The sequence below is a fragment of the Saccopteryx bilineata genome, chromosome 6 (genome assembly GCF_036850765.1).
Source record: "Saccopteryx bilineata isolate mSacBil1 chromosome 6, mSacBil1_pri_phased_curated, whole genome shotgun sequence".
Classification (NCBI taxonomy): domain Eukaryota; kingdom Metazoa; phylum Chordata; class Mammalia; order Chiroptera; family Emballonuridae; genus Saccopteryx; species Saccopteryx bilineata.
The window spans coordinates 168,136,609-168,155,125 of NC_089495.1; the positions used below are offsets into that span (position 1 = coordinate 168,136,609).

Below are 18,517 nucleotides of genomic sequence, written 5' to 3' on the forward strand. Positions count from 1 at the left end.
AAGATAGGTTTATATATAAAATTTTTATAAATTATTTCCTTAGTAAAGTAGGATTGTCTTTTTTTGAGAAGAGATGTAGTATTTTCTGGATAAAACACCATGCCATAAATAATGTCCCAAGGCTTGGCCTGCCTGCAACATTCCCTACTATAATAATAAAAATTCAGATGATCCCATTTGCAGCTCCAAGATTTAGCATCATTAGTGACAAACTCTCTTTGTCGGAATGTCTCACAGCTAGACTAAAACTCAGTCACAGTAACAGCAGTCCACAGTTTCTGGTCTTATTCTAACTAAATTGTCCCCAACAGCTTAAAAATGGGCTGCAGAATTCTAAAGTGATTCATGCGCTCTTCTGCTCCTGTCGTGGGGGAACTTGTTCAATTCTGCAGCCCGGCTGCAACCCCACACTGAACTCTTGATCCTTCACTGCAGAAATTTGTTAGCTCTCGCTAGATTAGATTTTTCACAGCTAATCTAACTGCTGTAGGGTCTGCAGAGTGGGGGCCGAGCTGTGCTATTGGATTTGTCCAATTCATTTGACTCCAGGACTATAATTGCACTTATGTCTTACAAGGCTTTTATAGCCTCAGGCTGGCCAGCCGCATAAAAAACAAATTGGCAGTGATACAGGACGAGCAAAAAGGATGAAAGGCCCACATTATCAGTCTCCAGGCAGCACTGTGCTGGCAGGAAGTTTCTTGGTTAATTTACAAATAAAACTTAGATTTTAGGATGGGCACACTGTCAGCTGAACAATGGGGATGTCAGGCCTGACTGTTACTTAGTAAAAGTAGCAGTCGGGCCCACTGAGGGGCAGGAATTCTTCAATCAAACAGACGACTCCTTCTGGAGCCAGCTGGCGATGTAATGCAATTAGTCGAGAAAGGAGGTCAGCCTGTTAGGTGTGTACCATGACCAGTGTCACCAGCGCATGCTGCCTGGCAGCAGCAGGCCAGAATGGCCTAGGTGGAGGGACTTGAAACTCTGTCAGGGCGAGAAGTGGGAGGACGTGCACTTCATTTCTTAAGACTTAAGAGCTGAGCATTTGTCCTGAGCCTGTTAGGCGCCTGCACATTCTGGAGCCTGCTGTGCGGTTGAAGCAGGCGCTGGTGTGAATGACAGCTCCTGCCCAGCACGGGACTCGCCTCCTCCCAGGTTATGCACGAGTCATAGCAACCTGTCCTGTGTGCACCGAACTCTCTGATGGGTCTCTGGTTCAAGGGCCTGTAATCAAAAATCTTCAAAACTCACAGAATAACATCTCTAATGAAATCCCGTTTAAACAGAGCAACACTTTGAAGTTTCCAATCTGTGGTCTGACATGGCTGACAGGAGGCCAGCTTGATTTATTCGTTTTACCTGCTTGTATTCCTGTCATCAGCAGAAGTGGGTGCTTGGCACCTTAGCTCTGAGCTTTGTGAGCTAGCCAGTTAGACTGTGATGGATACAGAGGTGTGAGGCTCGTGACGTTGAAAGCAGCTTTGAGATGATGGATAGTGTGTTAATACCACCCCAAACTGGCTCTTCCCTAATTACAGAATTGCCACACTGGGAGGATGGGTCTGTTGGTGTGATGCTATTCTCCTTTGCTGTGGTTCTGAAATGCAGTTGCAAACAGAATTAGGAGAGACTTACTTAGGTTCTACAATTGAGTAACCTAATTTAGAGAAGGGAGAGTAACTGCAGCATTTCAATAATCAGTCTTACCTCTGAGCCAATGCCTTGCAGTGTGTGCTTCTGGCTCCACAAGAGCCATCCCAGGAGAGGTGACGCCATAGGGTGCTGGCTTAGGTGGCAGCCCCACGTTCGGAAGGGGTTAGGTAGGTAGGTCGATTGTGTTAAGACCTTTGTGCCAGCATTATACCAGGGGGCACAGAACCACCAGGAAGGTTGGCTCTCTTTGCCAGGATGAATAGTAGAGGTATGAGTTCTGGGGAGCCCCAGCTTTCAAAATTAGCTTCTGCTGGTCTAAATTCCCCCCAAAGTTTCAACTTGATACCACTGAGACTCCTCTTGAAAATATGTCTTTATTGTGCCTCTGGAGATACTGTCACCGTGTTTTCACTCCAAAAGGGTTGCATTTCAGAAGTGTGTTGTGAGATCCCTGAATATCTTATCAAAAAAGAAAAAGAAAAGAAAGAAAAGTTTGAACATCTGATATGGAAATAGAAAAATAGAGATGTTTAGTGTTGTTATGAGTACCCACTGTTGTTTTTTTTTAATTTACTTATTTTAACTGTATGTAATGGGTTACACGCTAGCTACCCTTTTAGCCTTTATATGTGAGGGGAAAGGAGAAGAAAACAGAAGACGTGGTGAGTAGTTTTGCACTTAGAAAGTCGTAGACACCATTAAGTGGTTCTGGATCATCGTGACTTGTGCTCAGCATCCACAGATGCATTTGTCCCGGAGCCCATAGTCAGACACAATGAAGTCGTGCACCCCTCACTATAGGTGCAACGGTACAGGTGCGCATCTCTTTCTTAAAAATCATCTTGTATATTTGTTCCCAGAAGTAGGAGGGAGTGAAGAATAAGGAGGCATTGTAGCAAACCAGCTTCCTTTGTAACCTTATAAATGGAAAGGAGGCCATGTTAGGGTCACTTTGGATTTTCCTTTTGTGGTCAAATAGTCTACAAAGAAAATGGTATTTATATTAACATTTTAAATAAATAGTATTCCAAAGCATTTTTTTATATATATATTTTAAGACAAAACAAAAACATTCGCTCTGAGACAACATTTCTCTCTTATTAAAGTGCCTCTGAATTTAGTCACCTTTAGGGTTCATCTATCAACATGGGCTAGCAAGCAAGAAGTGCTTTTTCATGGTGGTAGACAGTGATTTGTGGTGTGTCAGAGGACTGAAACCTCAAATTTTGGGGAGGTATCAAAGAGTTTTAGGACGTCAATTTTGGCCAACAATTTTTTAAAGATTTCGTTTATTGATTTTAACAGAAAGAGGAGTGAGGGGAGGAGTGAGAAGTATCAACTCACAGTTGCTTCAGTTTAGTTGTTTGTTGCTCGCATGTGCCTTGACTGCGTGTGCAAGCCCAGGGTTTTGAACCGGCGACCTCAGAGTTCCAGGTCATAGCTCTATCCACTGTGCCACCACAGGTCAGGCTCACCAGAATTTTAATCTCTATGATCTGGTTTCTGTAGTCACACTTTCAGGCTCACTCAGATGATTTTACGTGCTGCTCTCTCCAGCCCAGGACCTGTGGTCATCACGTAGCTTTATTACAGGAGTCCTTGCATCTGACAGAGCTCAGCCCTGGAAGAACTCTCAGAGGTCCTTTCCTTGGAGGCATGCAAAAAAGCCCCTAACTAACACCTGGCATCTCTGAGTTGTTTTTAAATTTTATGGTTCTCTGGCCTGACCAGGCGGTGGCGCAGTGGATAGAGCGTCGGACTGGGATATGGAGGATCCAGGCTCGAGACCCCAAGGTTGCCAGCTTGAGCGCGGGCTCATCTGCTTTGATGAGCAAAGCTTACCAGCTTGGATCCAAGGTCGTTGGCTTGAGCAAGGGGTTACTTGGTCTGCTGTAGCCCCACGGTCAAGGCACATATGAGAAAGCAAGCAATGAACAACTAAGGTGTCACAACAAAAAACTGATGATTGATGCTCCTCTTCTTTCTCCATTCCTGTCTATCTGTCCCTATCTATCCCTCTCTCTGACTCTCTCTCTGTCTCTGTAAAAAAAACAAAAACAATTTATCACTCTCTGTGTATAAAATGATAAACAAGTGGGCTAAGTTATTTGAGCTGTTACAACACGAGTAGTTTTGGGCATAGGCTTGTTAGCCGTGAAAACTAGAAATGGCGCTGAACTAGGAGCCCCACCCAGGTTTCCGTCCCGATGCCACCACTGTCCATGCACCTTCAGAAGGGGACGCCTTTTCCTTCCTGAGCCCCTTTGCCTCCTTGTGAGATAACGTAAAAAGTAAAGCAAACAGTATGTGTGAACATACTTTCTATACAGTAAGGCACTCTTTAAATGCTAGGTACTAGTGTTCTTACTACATTGAAGTAGTATTCATTAGTATGTATACTAGTAAGTATTTAGTATGTATACTAATATTAAATATTAGTATGAATACTAATAAATATTTAGTATTTAGTAGTATGTATAAAACTAAGAATTATCAGAAGTCTAGTTTTTATATATTTGGTAACAATTGTGTTATAATGGCTTATATTCTCTTATGTTCATATTCTTTTTTTCTTAACCATTAAAGTAAGTTTTATGAAGCTCTACCATAACACAGGATTAAAAACTTACGTTAATTGTTTATAAGCATGCTCAGCAATATAAGCATAAGGTTTTGATGCAGGAGTAAAATTTAATTAAAAAAAATCCTAGAGCCTGACCAGACAGCAGTGCAGAGGATAGAGTATTGGCCCAGGATGCTGAAGACCCTGGTTCAAAACCCTGAGGTTGCTGGCTTGAGTGCAGTTCATCCGGCTTGAGCACAGGCACACGAGCTTGAGCGTGGGGTGTCTGGCTTGAGCATGGAATCATAGACATGACCCTATGGTCGCTGGCTTGAGCAAGGGGTCACTGGCTCCTCTAAAGCCCCTTGGTCAAGGCACTTATGAGAAAGCAATCAATGAACAACTAAGGTGCCCCAATTATGAGTTGATGCTTCTCATCTCTTTTCATTCCTGTATGTCTGTCCTGCTCTGTCTCACAAAAACAAAACAAAACAAAACACCTTGATAGGGTCTTGCTCCCTTCCAGCTGTAATGCACTGCTTATGTGCATCCTACAGGCGTATTTCGTGAGAGGTGAGGTGTGTGTTCATGCCCTGTGCACTTTCAGACTCTCATAGAGGACATTGGTGATGTAGCTATTCTGGGTAGTGAAATATTTTTGCCTCTGAGTATTATAATTCAATTTGTAAGCCATGACCCCTCATAAACTGTTTGTTATCACTGATTAATAAAGAACCAATTTACCATTGCAGCTTCGTCACTTGGGGAATGACGAGGTCCACATCGTCTGGTCTGAACACTCCAGGGACTACCGCAGGGGTATTATCCCAACCGCCTTTGGAGACGTTTCAATCATTATTTACCCAATAAAGAATCACATGTTCTTCATTGCGATAACGAAGAAACCAGAGGTACATTTTCACACTGTTGACTGACTGTATTAACTGACTCATATAGCATTTGCGATATGATTCACTGTTATTGAAACAATGATATAAATATTTAAAAGGGGACTTTATTCCAAGTAGAGAATGTCTTACATGTATCTGAATAACACATGGTATAAGAATTAAATACACATGGTATAAGAATTGGAATTTTCAAAGAATCTTTCATAATGTGCACAGAATTCCGCATTTTATTACTTACCCTCTTGGGAAATTATGATTTTTAAAATGTTTCAAATTTTTTTAATTTGTAATTTAAAAAAAATTATAACTTAAAACTTGGGGAATATTAATTTATAATGAGTTGAGTAAACCCATATCAGTGTGAATGGCTGTGGTTATAGAATTCAGCTTTGCCTGATGGACGGACATTGTTTGCCGAGCCTCCGACAGTTGCTAACGGTCAGTCTGGAAGAATGTGGGCGTGTCCATGAAGAGGCTGGGCCTCTGTAGCACAGCGCAGGTGACAACTTTTACCCATTGAAGCGTTGAACAGGGCCAGTTCAGTCATGTCAGTTGATACTGATCATGGGACTAGCTGGGACAATCCATGTGCCTTGTACTAGACCCCATGGCTGGGGTGTTGGTCCTTGCCATGTTTTTAGTGGTACGTTAGGAGTGCTTTTATATAAAGCACTATGTGAACATTTTTTGTTTTGTTTTGGGATTATTAATAGAAGGGTTTTTTTTTTAATCTGACCAGTTTTTATTTTATTTTTATTTTTTTATTATTAATTTTAATGCAGTGACATTGATAAATCAGGGTACATATGTTCAGAGAAAACATCTCCAGATTATTTTGACATTTGATAATAGAAAGTTTTTTAATGTATCTTAGCGTTTAGTGTATTTAGTCATTCCCACTTGCCTATTTAAGCTTGATATTGAAAATAATCTTCATTTACATTCCAAATTATTGTCCTAAAGGTGCTAAAGGTTAACATTCTAAGTACTTTCTACTTTTAAGCTTTAAAATAATATAACTGAGATTTACTGGGCCATATAACCTCTAAAGTGTCAATGTTGGGAGGATTAATTAATGAGCTCAGAAATGAGAGGTGCTTCAAACAGTGCCTGGCCCAGAGGAAAAGCTGGTTAAGTGTTAGTTGTTATTATTGCAATTATTGTTTTTTTGTCATAGTTGCTACCATGAAAATAAAATGAATAAATAATGAATCCTAAGTTTAACATGATTATTTCTCAAACTAGATACAGTGTGGGTCACCTGAATTCAGAAAAGTCCTCCTCTGGCTGGTGAGAAGCCTGACATAGAGGGAACCCTCTTTTTAGTTCAGAAGAAAGAATGCCGAAATTTTTTTATATTAAATATTTGTATTATCTTTGATTTAGGTCTCTGCATATGTGAAGTTTTCACTTTTTTCTAAGAAAATGCTCAGTGCTGATAGCATCTGCATTTATCTGTAAAGAGTACAAGTTTAATATTAAGCACTAAACTGAAAATTTTAGTATTAGACAACCAATAAATTCAGTATCCAGTAGCTCTCAAAAGTGGAAAATGTGTTTCTTTAAAATTTAGTATGGATTGTCTTAATTAGTTCCTTTTCAACACGGCCCTCTAATGTGTCAGTGTTTTAAAAATGTTGCCTTTATTTCTATAATGTATAAAGAATGTAAAAGATACTACACTTATAATGTATGAAAATGAATATAAACATACTTTTTAAAATTTACTTTAAAAAGGTTTCTAAGTTTTATAAATTTGCTCATAAATTCTGACAAGTTGAGTTGAGAAAATAGCATTCTGAATCTTTCCATTCAAAGAGCCCAAAGGGAAGGCAGAATAACGGCCGACTAGAAATTTAGTGTTATCCCTGCATTTAAAGTGCAGACCATTACAATGTAATAAAATTAATCCAGACATTTCCAGGGCAAGTGTGGCTGACCTTTTGTTCACCAACCACTGACCCCGGGGTGAATGCAAGAGGCTTGTGGAGGGAAAGTCTGTTTGTTTGGCTGCAGTCCCTGGTATTTAAATTGCATTCCCTAATCAAATGAAAAGACTGTCCTCTCTATCAGGTTACAGAATCCATGGCAACATTTGGCCTTTTATATCCATAATGTTAGCCTTTTTGTTTGCATCTAAGTAGAGACACCTGGAGCAATGTTAACATTAACCGATTTAGCATTAATAGCTTCATTATATAAGAATTTCTGATCAGATAGCTGTTACTTTTGTTATATTGCTTCAGCTTGTATTGTTGTCATTTTTTATCTCCCTGCTTGGCAACCGGGCAATGATTTGCAAATTTTTTTTGTCTCGATTAATTAAGCAATATAATTATCAGTAACCGTGCTGCAGTCTTTGCTCAACAAAGCTTCTGGGAGAAAACAATGGTCAGTCTGTTAGTGTGAATGCATTCCACGCGTCCCAGATGCATGAGGATATTATGGACAATGAGGGGAAAGGCCGCCTGTGAGCGAGGACAAAGGGTGCCACGCAGACTCGATACACTGCACATACCGCCAGGGACATGCTGCGGGCTCCCTGGGACACAGACGCCTCGTTAGATTACAGCTAGTCAGCAGAGATTAATTCTCAGCCATTTGGTGCAATAATTTACCCATACCCTCGTCTTTTTTAACTAGTGCTCCTTACTATGAAAAGTGAAGGCTTTGTGCTCAAAAGGTTTATTTAGCCATGCCTGCTTTTATGAATCTCCACCAGAAATCATTATATTTGCTTAGAAATTTTAATGATGCTGCTGATTAAAGTTGAGGAATATTCTTTTGGGGAGGACGGGTTATATACAAGTTTCAAAAATTCTAGGTAGAGTCAAAGTCATTCTTTCAGCACTTGTATATTTCATCTGAATATGGTGTGACTCTTTGATTTAAGTACATTTATTTTACTGGTCTCTGGCAAGCTATACTTTCCTCAGAGAAATTTTAATCCTTTTTTGGAGGACAAAAAAAAAACCTCATCAGTACACAAAAGTCCTGCTCATTGGACAGAGTCATGCATATTCAAATTGTACTCTCATTCATCGGCCTCATTAATAGCGTATGTAATAATGTAGGGCTATTTGTAATACAAGCTCACAGTCAGCATTGCTTCCAAGTCCTTTGAAATTTAACATATTTCGCTTTTTCATTCCATACAGTGCTCTTAAAGATACAAATTATGTGTCTGGCAGCATCCGCCTCCGCTAATACAGAGCACTTGCAAAATGGTATGTTAGCGAAGTGGGGGTGTTCATAGTGAGCACATAAAACCCTCACGGATGAGAGGGCCTGCTCACTTCTTGAGCTTTTTATTGAACTTTTTAAAGAATAGAGAAATAAAAATCTGTGCTTGGCAACATAATTTCATTGTGGAATTACTTTAAAAGTAAGTCCATCTCCATAAATATCAACACAATTTAGTCTTTCTTTACAGAAAAGAAATGTGCTATTGTCAGAGTTCTTTTTTTCCTACTTCTATTGCCGAGTCAGCAGTCAGGGAGGGCCTGCACATAGTGCAGAATGTGAGTGATTTCAAAGGTGTGTTAAAATGCCCATTTGTTCTGCAGAAAGGTGATTCCTAAAGCCCCCGTATCAGACAATACCCGTGTTGCTTTCCTTCTTTCAGAAAGTGAAAGTAATACTGATGTTCAAAACATTTGCTTTTATGAATTTGTGAAAGTAAGTGTTAGCACTTTGGGCATGTGTATCTCCAGGCATTTCAGAGGCTGGCTGGTGACTGTCTGATGGAAGGGCAGACATTCAGGAGCAGCGAAAATAAGAGGAGGCTTTGGTGAATGGTTCTCCTTATCATTTCAGCCAGAGTGTCAGTTTTGTAATTGAAAAACATATTAATGTCCTCCAAACACTACCTACTCTACCTGCTCAGCCCTGGTAGCTCTGGGCATGGAGACACCTGGAGGGTGGTGAGTCATTTCTGAGGAGTGATGAGATGGGAGAGCGGCCCCGTCGTTCTAGTTCCAGTGCTGCCACAGATGGGCGGCTGTCCTGGGCAGATCTCTCCATTTCTTTGGACCTTTGCTTCTTGTCACATTCAGGTTGGGTGCCCAATTATTTTTATAGTCCTTTCAGGGATTCTAAGAGTCCCTTCAAGACAACGGGCCTAGGAGCTTCTTGTTCCTAGATGCCCATCTTTTCCCAGGTTGTCCCAATTCCCCAGGCTGCTTTTGAGGTAGTGTCTGGATCCCTTGCAGACTCAGGAACTGTTATGACTAAGGTGTTTGTGTCCCTGTTCAGGATGACAGCTAGTCCAGGGCCTTCCCCTAGAGCAAGTGCCCAGAAATGCTGCTTAAGGCTGGCTAATGCACCTCAAGTCACAGGGCCATTTGTACTGTGAGACCAAGAGGAGCCAGAACTGGCACCTGTGTTTGAAAGAAAACTCTTTTACCACTGTGGCTTCATTATATAGCGAGTGTATTTGACTACAACATGGTTATGTAAATTTCTTTCTTTTTATTTCAAATGTGCAGCTTTCTTAAATATTTATGTCAACCCCAATCAAAATAACCTCTTTGAGATTAAGTCATACATTTTAAACTGTTTTGGGAAATTGTTGCAGAAAGTGAGTTGTTAACTTTTGAATATGTTAAGAATTGTTTATTTTGGAAAGATAATTGTTGGCTCAGCAGTAGAGCTTCCACGTGGAGTGCGGAAGTCCCAGGTTCAATTCCCAGTCAAGGCACACAGGAGAAGTGACTATCTGCTTCTCCACTTCTCCCCTTCCCCCTTCTCTCTCTCTCTCTCTCTCATTTCTTCTTTCACAGTCATGGCTCTAATGGTTCGAGCAAGTTGGCCCTGGGCACTGAGGATGGCTCCATGGCCTTGCCTCAGGTGATAAGATGGCTCAGTTGCTGAGCAACAGAGCAGCAGCCCCAGATGGGCAGAGCATCTCCTGGTAGGGGGCCTGCTGGGTGGATCCTGGTCGGGGTGCATACGGGAGTCTCTCTGTCTGCCTCCCCACCTCTCACTTAATTTTAAAAAAAAGAAAGATAATTGAAGATAACCAGAATTTGCTAAAATACATTATTAAATGGATTGCTGCAATATGTTCTGTTTTGGTAATTTATTGTTGTTGTTATTTTTAGTAAAGGAATGGCATTGAGAACTTGGTGAAAAGGCAGCTGTCATTTGCAGATGTTACATCAAAATCAAATTTTTTCTCTAATTTGTTGCCACTCCTAATTAGAGGAATTCCCTGGATACAAGGGATTTATGTTATTCCTCTTGTAGTTTTTGAAAGATTATCTGAGTCATTCAGAAGTAGTTGCCAGAGAATAATAAAGGACATTTATTTATAAAATGAGCTTCAGTGCAGATGAAAAAAAATCTATAGCCTGTTGTTAACTCCTCCCTCCTGTTTTAGCTTTCATAACAATTTGGCTATTGAGAATTTCTTCTCAACTAATCTTCCTTAAGAGTTGACATTGTTTCACACACACCCCTGCGCTTTTTAGTTGGTCTTTGATATATACATCTTATTCTCCATTGTCTTCTCCTCCCTCCTGCGGCCAGCCAGAGCCAGGATGTACATGTATGCTGAGCAGCAAATGGTAGAGCCTGCTTCATGTCAGAAAGCAAAACGGTTCTCAGCCTTGGCCTCTGAGCTACTTCGGCGTGAAGGGCCTTCTGGCTCAAGAGACAGGGCATGTTCTCCTGACCTTTCAGCACATGCAGGAGCACCTTTCCATATTCCCACGAACATCTGCACACCCTAAGCTGAAGCCAAACAAGGGAGGCCAGGGTGTTGGGCACACAGAACCCGTGCAAAGGAAACAAGGCCCTTAGTGTTCAGATCCCGGCCTCATTCCTGACTAGGGCATCTGACCTTAGGAGAGTTACTTTATGGCTCTAGACTTCATCTTAACCCATAACATGGTTATAAGCCCTCCTTACTATTTTAAGGATTGAGATGCTATTTCAGTGGACAGAATGTGAGATTATTCTCAATGGATGTTAATCTTACTCCTCCCATTTCTGTGGTGATGCCCACTCATATTGTTTCACACTTTTGTGGTCATGCTCCTGTTCTCACAGCCCCACAACTCTTACACTGGCTCTCCTGAAACAACGTTAGTCATAGAATCACACCCATATTTTCTTTCATCTTTTTGGTGTCTGCTTTTCTAAACTATAGAGTACATATCTCTTCTAAGAATTTGCCCTCAGAACTAGAGAATTTATCCCGACTGCTGTATTTTCTGTGATTTATCTGAAATTCACTAGGCTGTTGTTTGTTCTTGCTGCTTTGTTTTCGTCATGAATACTTTCTTCCCAACTTCACCTCCAGACTGACTTTAGTGTGAGTTATAGGAGGAAAGGCACTTACGTTTTTAAGGAATCTATTATAAATAACTTTTTTTTTTAAGTGTGGTACTTCTAAAGATAGAACGAAAGGGTTATTCTTTCTTATTTGCTGTTATTGTTACAAGGACTAGGCAACAGTGAGTGATTTTAGGCAATGAAGACTAGTTCCTTGATTTTTCTCATTGGAAGTAAGATGTCCATGCCCCAAGGACTGTCATAAAGAGGACACAATCAGTTGTCATCCCTGGTAGAACTAAGTCCCATCCTTTGTTCTCATCTGAATTTCCCCAGATCTGACTGCTTCCTCTCTGTTGAGGGTGCTGATCCCACAATAGCTTTCCCTGATCTCTGCGGTTTCTGCATCTCTGTGTTTTAACTGTGGATCCCTTTTCTCAAACCCACCCAATGGAAGAAGAGATGTGGCCATGGAAGCCTGCTCACGACCCCAGGCTACACCTGTTACTCTGTCTCTGACCTTTCAGTCATCTCCATGAAGTAACACACAGACAGTCTCAGGATATTTTGTTCTAGAAATGTGCAGAGGGGCAGGAGATCCGGTTCCTGCCTAGCGATCTGAGCCTGGAGCTGGAGGCCTGCACTTGCTCATGCAGGCAGCATACATCTATTGAAGCAGCTTCGTGCCAGGCACTGTGCTAAGGCCTTGTTATCTAGTCGTCTGGAGATCTTATAGCCAGCGGCAATTTCCACTTTAAATTAAGGGAACCATTGTGTCTTCTTCAGGTAGGAACGCTGCTTCCTTAAGTCTAAAAGCTAAAATCAGGCCCTGGCTGGTTGGCTCAGTGAGTAGACTGTCAGTCCAGCATACGGACATCCCAGGTTCAATTCCCGGTCAGGGTACATAGAAGTGACCATCTGCTTCTACTCCATCCCTCTCCCCTTCTCTCTTCTCCTCCCGCAGCCAGTAGCTGAATTGATTCAAGTGTTGGCCCCAGATGGGGGTTGCCAGTAGATCACAGTCGAGGCACATGTGAGAATCTGTCTTTCTATCCTTCTCTCACCAAAATAAAAATTAAAAAAAAAAAGCCTGACCTGTGGTGGCACAGTGGATAAAGTATCAATCTGGAAATGCTGAGGTCGCTACTTCGAAACCCTGGACTTGCCTAGTCAAGGCACGTATAGGAGTTGATGCTTCCTGCTCCTCCTCCTTTTTCTTTCTCTCTCCCCCTCTCTCCTCTCTAAAATGAATAAATAAAAAATATTATGATGTGGGTCAGGAGGAATAAAGTGGGAAGCACAAGGTTTTACCCGCCCTTTCCCAGACCTGAGTTTTCTGGTTATGGATTGGTCCCTGGTTCCAAGGATATACCATATCTGTAGGTGAATATCCTCACCTCACAAGGTGGTATATCAAAGTTAGCACCAGAAATGAGTGTTCATCTGTCATCATTCATGCAGGAGGCTCTGCCTGTGCTCCTCTGGTCTGGTGTGCCTCTGTCACACTGCCTTTATAGCTGGGACAGTCCGTACCCTATTCTCTATTCTTCTTCAAGAATGTCTTAGCTTTCCCTTTATGTTTTGTTTTTTAGCAGAGGCGGGGAGATAGCAACAGAGACAGACAGGAGGGGAGGAAGATGAGAAGCATCAATTAGTAGTTGCAATTGCTTTAATTGTTCATTGATTACTTCTCATAAGGTCCTTGACGGGGGGGGGGGTGACCCCTTGCTCAAGCCAGCAACTTTGGGCTTAAGATAGCGACCCTAGGATCATGTCCGTGATCCCATGCTCAAGCTGGTGACTGCGCTCAAGCTGGTGAGCCTGTGCTAAAGCCTTATGAGCCCGCGCTCAAGCCAGCGACATAAGGGTTTTGAACCTGGGACCTCAGCATCCCAGGTCAACACTTGAGCTATTGAACCGCCACTGGTCAGGCTGTCTTAACTTTTCTTGATCTCTTTAATTCCATATAGATTTCAAAATCAGCTCAAGATAGCTTGCGCTGAATCTATAAATCAATCTGGGAAGAGAAAGGACAACAATGTTCAGTCTTCTAGTCTATGAAGAGAGATTTTTTTTATTTAGAAGACTTTACTTTTTAGACTACTTTAATGTCTCTCAATAACGTTTTAAAACTTAATGCTTTCCTTTTTAGATCTGTTTGTGTGGACTTCATATTTTTATGCTGTTTTTAGTAGTGTCTGTTCATTGTCTAAACATTTGTTGCTGGTGCAGTAGGATTTTTTTTTAGTTTATCTGTATCCATTGACCTTGATAAACTGACTTATTCTGAATATTTTCTGTAGATTCTTTTAGAGCAGCGGTTAAATAAAATATGTATTTCCGATGGCTTTAGGCGACCCCTGTGTTTTGGTCATTCGACCCTCGCCGGGGTCGCGACCCACAGGTTGAGAATCGCTGTTTTAGAGACTCTGTGAATATAATCATGCCATTATCATATCATCTGAAATAATGTTTTCTTTCTTTCTTTCTTTCTTTAAAATTTTTGTTAATTTTTAATTTATTGTGTTTACATGGATTCAGGTGTCCCACTGAATGTAACTCCCTCACCCCCCACTCCTGTGTTCGTTTTTATATCTCCTTTGCCCCCTCCCGCTAACTCCATCCCCCATTCCCTCTAGGATTTGCTGTCCTATTATCTACATCTCTGCTATGTATATATAGTGTCACTAATCCTTTACCTTCTCTGACCCCATCCCCTCATCCCCCTTCCCTCTTACTGCTGTCCCTCTAGTCCCTGTGACCCTGCCTCTGCCTCTATTCCATTCCTCAGTTCACTTTGTTCATTACATTTCACATATGTGTGAGGTCATATGATATTTTTCTTTCTTTGCCTGGCTTATTTCACTTACCATAATAATCTCCAAGTCAATCCATGCCATCACAAAACGTAAGATTTCCTTCTTTTTCACGGCCGTGTAGTATTCCATTGTGTATATGTACCACAACTTTTTAATCCACTCGTACACTGATGGACACTTGGGCTGTTTCCAGATCTTCGCTATTGTAAACAATGCTACAATGAACATGGGGGTGCATTTCTTCTTTTGAATCAGTGATTTAGTATTCTTAGGATATATTCCTAAAAGTGGGATAGCTGGGCCAAAAGGAAGTTCTATTTTTAATTTTTTGAGAAAACCCCATACAGTTCTCCACAGTGGCTGCACAAGTCTGCATTCCACCAGTGCAGAAGGGTTCCCTTTTCTCCACACCCTCGGCAGCACTTATTGTGTGTTGTTTTGTTAATGAGTGCTATTCTGACAAGTGTGAGGTTGTATCTCATTGTGGTTTTAATTTGCATTTCTCTGATGATTGGTGAAGTTGAACATTTTTTCATATGCCTATTGGCCATTTGTATGTCCTCTTTGGAGAAGTGTCTATTCAGTTCTTTTTCCCATTTTTTAATTGGATTGTTTACTTTCCTGGTGTTGAGTTTTAGAAGTTCTTCGTAGATTTTGGTTATTAACCCCTTATCAGACATATTGGTGAATATGTTCTCCCATTGTGTAGGTTGTCTTTTTATTTTGTTCATGGTGTCTTTTGCTGTGCAAAAGCTTTTTAGTTTGATATAGTCTCATTTGTTCATCCTGTCCTTGATTTCACTTGCCATGGAGATAAATCAGCAAAAATAAAATATATTGGAGAGTTTACTGCCCATGTTTTCTTCCAAGATGTGTATGGTTTCACGACTTACATTTAAGTCTTTTATCCATTTTGAGTTTATTTTTGTGAATGGTGTAAGATGGAGGTCTAGTTTCAATTTTTGCATGTACCTGGCTAATTTTCTTAACACCATTTATTAAAGAAACTGTCTTTACTCCATTGTATGCTCTTACCTACTTTGTCAAATATCAATTCACCATAAAGGCATGTGTTTATTTCTGGGTTCTCTGTTCTGTTCCATTAATCTGTATGCCTATTCTTATGCCAGTACCAAGCTGTTTTGACTACAATGGCTTTGTAACTTGATATCAAGAAGTGTGATACCTCCCACTTTATTTTTCATTTTCAAGATTGCTGAGGTTATTCGTGTTCTCTTTTGGTTCCATATAAATTTGTGGAATATTTGTTCTATATCTTTTGAAGTATGCCATTGGTATTGTAATCGGAATTGCATTAAATTTATAGATAACTTTGGGTAATATAGACATTTTAATGATACTTATTCTTCCTATTCATGAAAACAGTATTTGCTTCCACTTGTTTGTATCTTTCTTTATTTCTTTTATCAGCGTTTTATATTTTTCCGAGTACAAGACCTTTACCTCCTTGGTTAAATTTACTCGTAGGTACTTTATTTTTTTGTTGTTGCAATTATGAAAGGGATTGTTTCCTTAATTTTTCTTTCAGAAAGTTTATTGTTGATATATAAAAATGTCACTGATTTCTGAATATTAATTTTATATCCTCCTACCTTGCCGAATTCATTTATCAGGTATAGTAGTTTTTTAACTGAGACTGTAGGGTTTTCTGTGTACAGTATCATATCATCAGCAAATAATGATAGTTTTACTTGTTCTTTTCCAATTTGGATGCCTTTTATTTCTTCTTCTTGTCTGATTGCTGTGGCCAGGACTTCCAGAACGATGTTGGCTGTGGGTTTGTCATAGATGGCCTTTATCATGTTGAGGTATGTTCCCTGTATTCCCACTTTGCTGAGAGTTTTGATCATAAATGGGTGCTGGATTTTATGAAATGCTTTTTCTCATCTATTGATATTATCATGTGATTTTTATCCTTCCTTTTGTTTATGTGATGAATCACATTGATTGATTTGCGAATATTATACCAGCCTTGCCTCCCCAGAATAAATCTCACTTGATCATGATGTATGATTTTTTTCATGTATTGCTGGATCCAGTTTGCTAATACTTTGTTGAGAATTTTAGCATCTAAGTTCATCAGGGATATTGCCTATAGTTTTTTTTTTTGTTTTTTTTTTGTAATATCCTTATCTGGTTTTGGAATGAGGATTATGCTTGCCTCATAAAAGGAGCTTGGAAGCCTTCCCTCCTCTTGAATTTTTGAAATAGCTTGAGAAGGATAGGAGTTAGTTCTTCTTTGAATATTTGGTAAAATTTGCCTGTGAAGCCATCTGGTCCAGGACATTTGTTTTCTGGGAGTTTTTTGATAACTGTTTCTATTTCTTTGCTGTAATCAGTCTGTTTAGGTTTTCTGACTCTTCCAGATTGATTTTTGAAAGATTGTATGTTTCAAGGAATTTCTCCATTTTGTCTAATTTTTTGACATACAGTTCTTCATAGTATTTTCTTACCATCCTTTGTGTTTCTGCAGTGTCAGTTGTTATTTCTCCACTTTTATTTCTAATTTTATTTAGTTGAGTCCTTTCTCTTTTTTTCTTGGTGAGTCTGGTTAAAGGTTCATCAATCTTATTTACCCACTCTGGTCCTGGGGAAAGTCTGCTCAAATGGCCAAGTTTCGCTGAGTCTCACCTCCTGAAGCCTGTCTTCTGGCTGCTTGTTGGCCACAGCTGCTGACAAAACCTCTGCTTGAGTCTACAGCCTGTGGCAAATCAGCGATTATGAAGAGTGGTGGGTGTGGCTCTGCCCCTTGGCCCCAGGTGTCAGTCTGTCCAGACTTTTTTCACAGACCTCAGTAGGGTGAGGCCTCAGGAGTCAGGTGGGTGTGGCCTCTGAGACCCAGAGGTGTGGTCTACCCGCCTACAGTTTCAACTGAGTGTCCCGTGAGGTGGAAGCACCAGTAATAGACTTGGGAGGGTTTGTGGGGAGCCCCAGTCTCAACACCAGAAAACTGAGTCACTGACATGCCCCCCGCTTCCTGGCCTCTCAGAACAACCTGTTGCCATGACTAGGGTAGGAGAGAGTCCCAAAAGGGCAAAGCAGCTACTTTTCCCCAGGCTGATGCCACTCAGAGGGGATTGCTTTACCCAAGAAAGATGGCTACTGCAGTACTGGAGAATGATTTAGCACAGGGGTTCTGGTGGCCGTCCCCCACAGTGTCTCTCGGTGGGCCTCCAGCTTTACACTCTTCTCCTGCAACTCCAGTCCTCTCAGCTCTCCCCTGGCAGAGCCCTGGGTAAGTGGCTGTGAACAAGGTTTTCTGTGTGGGCCCTTTAAAATCGAATCTGCATCCGAGAGGTGTGTCTCTTTCTTGTGGACAGAAACGCGGCTCTTTTCACAGCTAAATGCTGTCTGGGCATCTCTTCTAGGCTGTGGAACTCTAGGCTGGTGCTCCGGGCCTGGGGCTGAGGATGCCCATGTTTCAGGGCAACCCACCCTGCTGTGAGAGTCCCTCTGGACCCTCAGTCCCTACTCGTTCCTAGGAGCAGGACAGCCCTTTATGCGTCCCCACCCTTCCTACCAGAGTCGGTGTGGCTTCTTCAGTGATCCTTGGTTATAGACTCCTCTTAGTTTAGTCCATAGTTGGGTTTTCGGATGATTGTTCTTAAATTAAGTTGTAATCCAGTTTGGTCCTGGGACGTGACAGTTGGAATGTCCACCTACTCTGTCACCATCTTTCTTTTCCTGTTGTTTTCTTAGTTGTGTGAATGTACCGTGGTAATGTGAGATGTTTACAATAGAGGAAACTGGGTGAGGATTATATAAGGATACTCTGTACTCTTTACAGAGCTTCTGTAAACCCCATAGAGAGAAAGAAGAAGCTCAGGGTTATACACTCAGACACAGGATTGCAGAACACCAGGCATTGTCCTCGGCAGCTCCCATAAGAGCTCTGCTTCCCTGAGCTTCGAAGTCATCCTTCATGTACTGAGCAAAGGAGCCCCAGCTTGCCCGTGTTCAGAGGTAGTGAGCCAAACCCTTCCATCCTCCCAGGCTGCACCTCCCTGACTGCTTCCTCCGGGAAACTCTCTTTCTTCCTTTCTAATTCACAGTATTCTATTCCTAGTTCTTGTGTTACTGTATTGGCAAGGCTCTCCAATGCAAATATTGGTAGATGTGATCTAGGGGACATTCTTATCTCCTTCACAGTCTCACACAGAAAGCTTTCAATGTGTTACCCTTAAGTTTATGGCAACCACTAAACTTAAGGGTATAGGGTTCCTTAGGACATTTAACAGATTAAGGAAGTTCCCTTCTATTCCAAGAATGCT

At 41.2% G+C, this 18,517-nt stretch overlaps 1 protein-coding gene across 2 annotated transcripts in view; it reads left to right on the plus strand.

Moving 5' to 3' along the window:
- The window catches only part of RALGAPA2 (Ral GTPase activating protein catalytic subunit alpha 2), a 386,122-nt gene that overhangs the window by 268,040 nt on the left and 99,565 nt on the right, over positions 1-18,517 (plus strand). For both annotated transcript variants that reach the window (XM_066237690.1, XM_066237692.1), the window contains one exon: positions 4,972-5,130. In XM_066237690.1, coding sequence (XP_066093787.1) covers positions 4,972-5,130 — 159 coding nt within the window. The remainder of the gene's footprint in view (positions 1-4,971; positions 5,131-18,517) is intronic.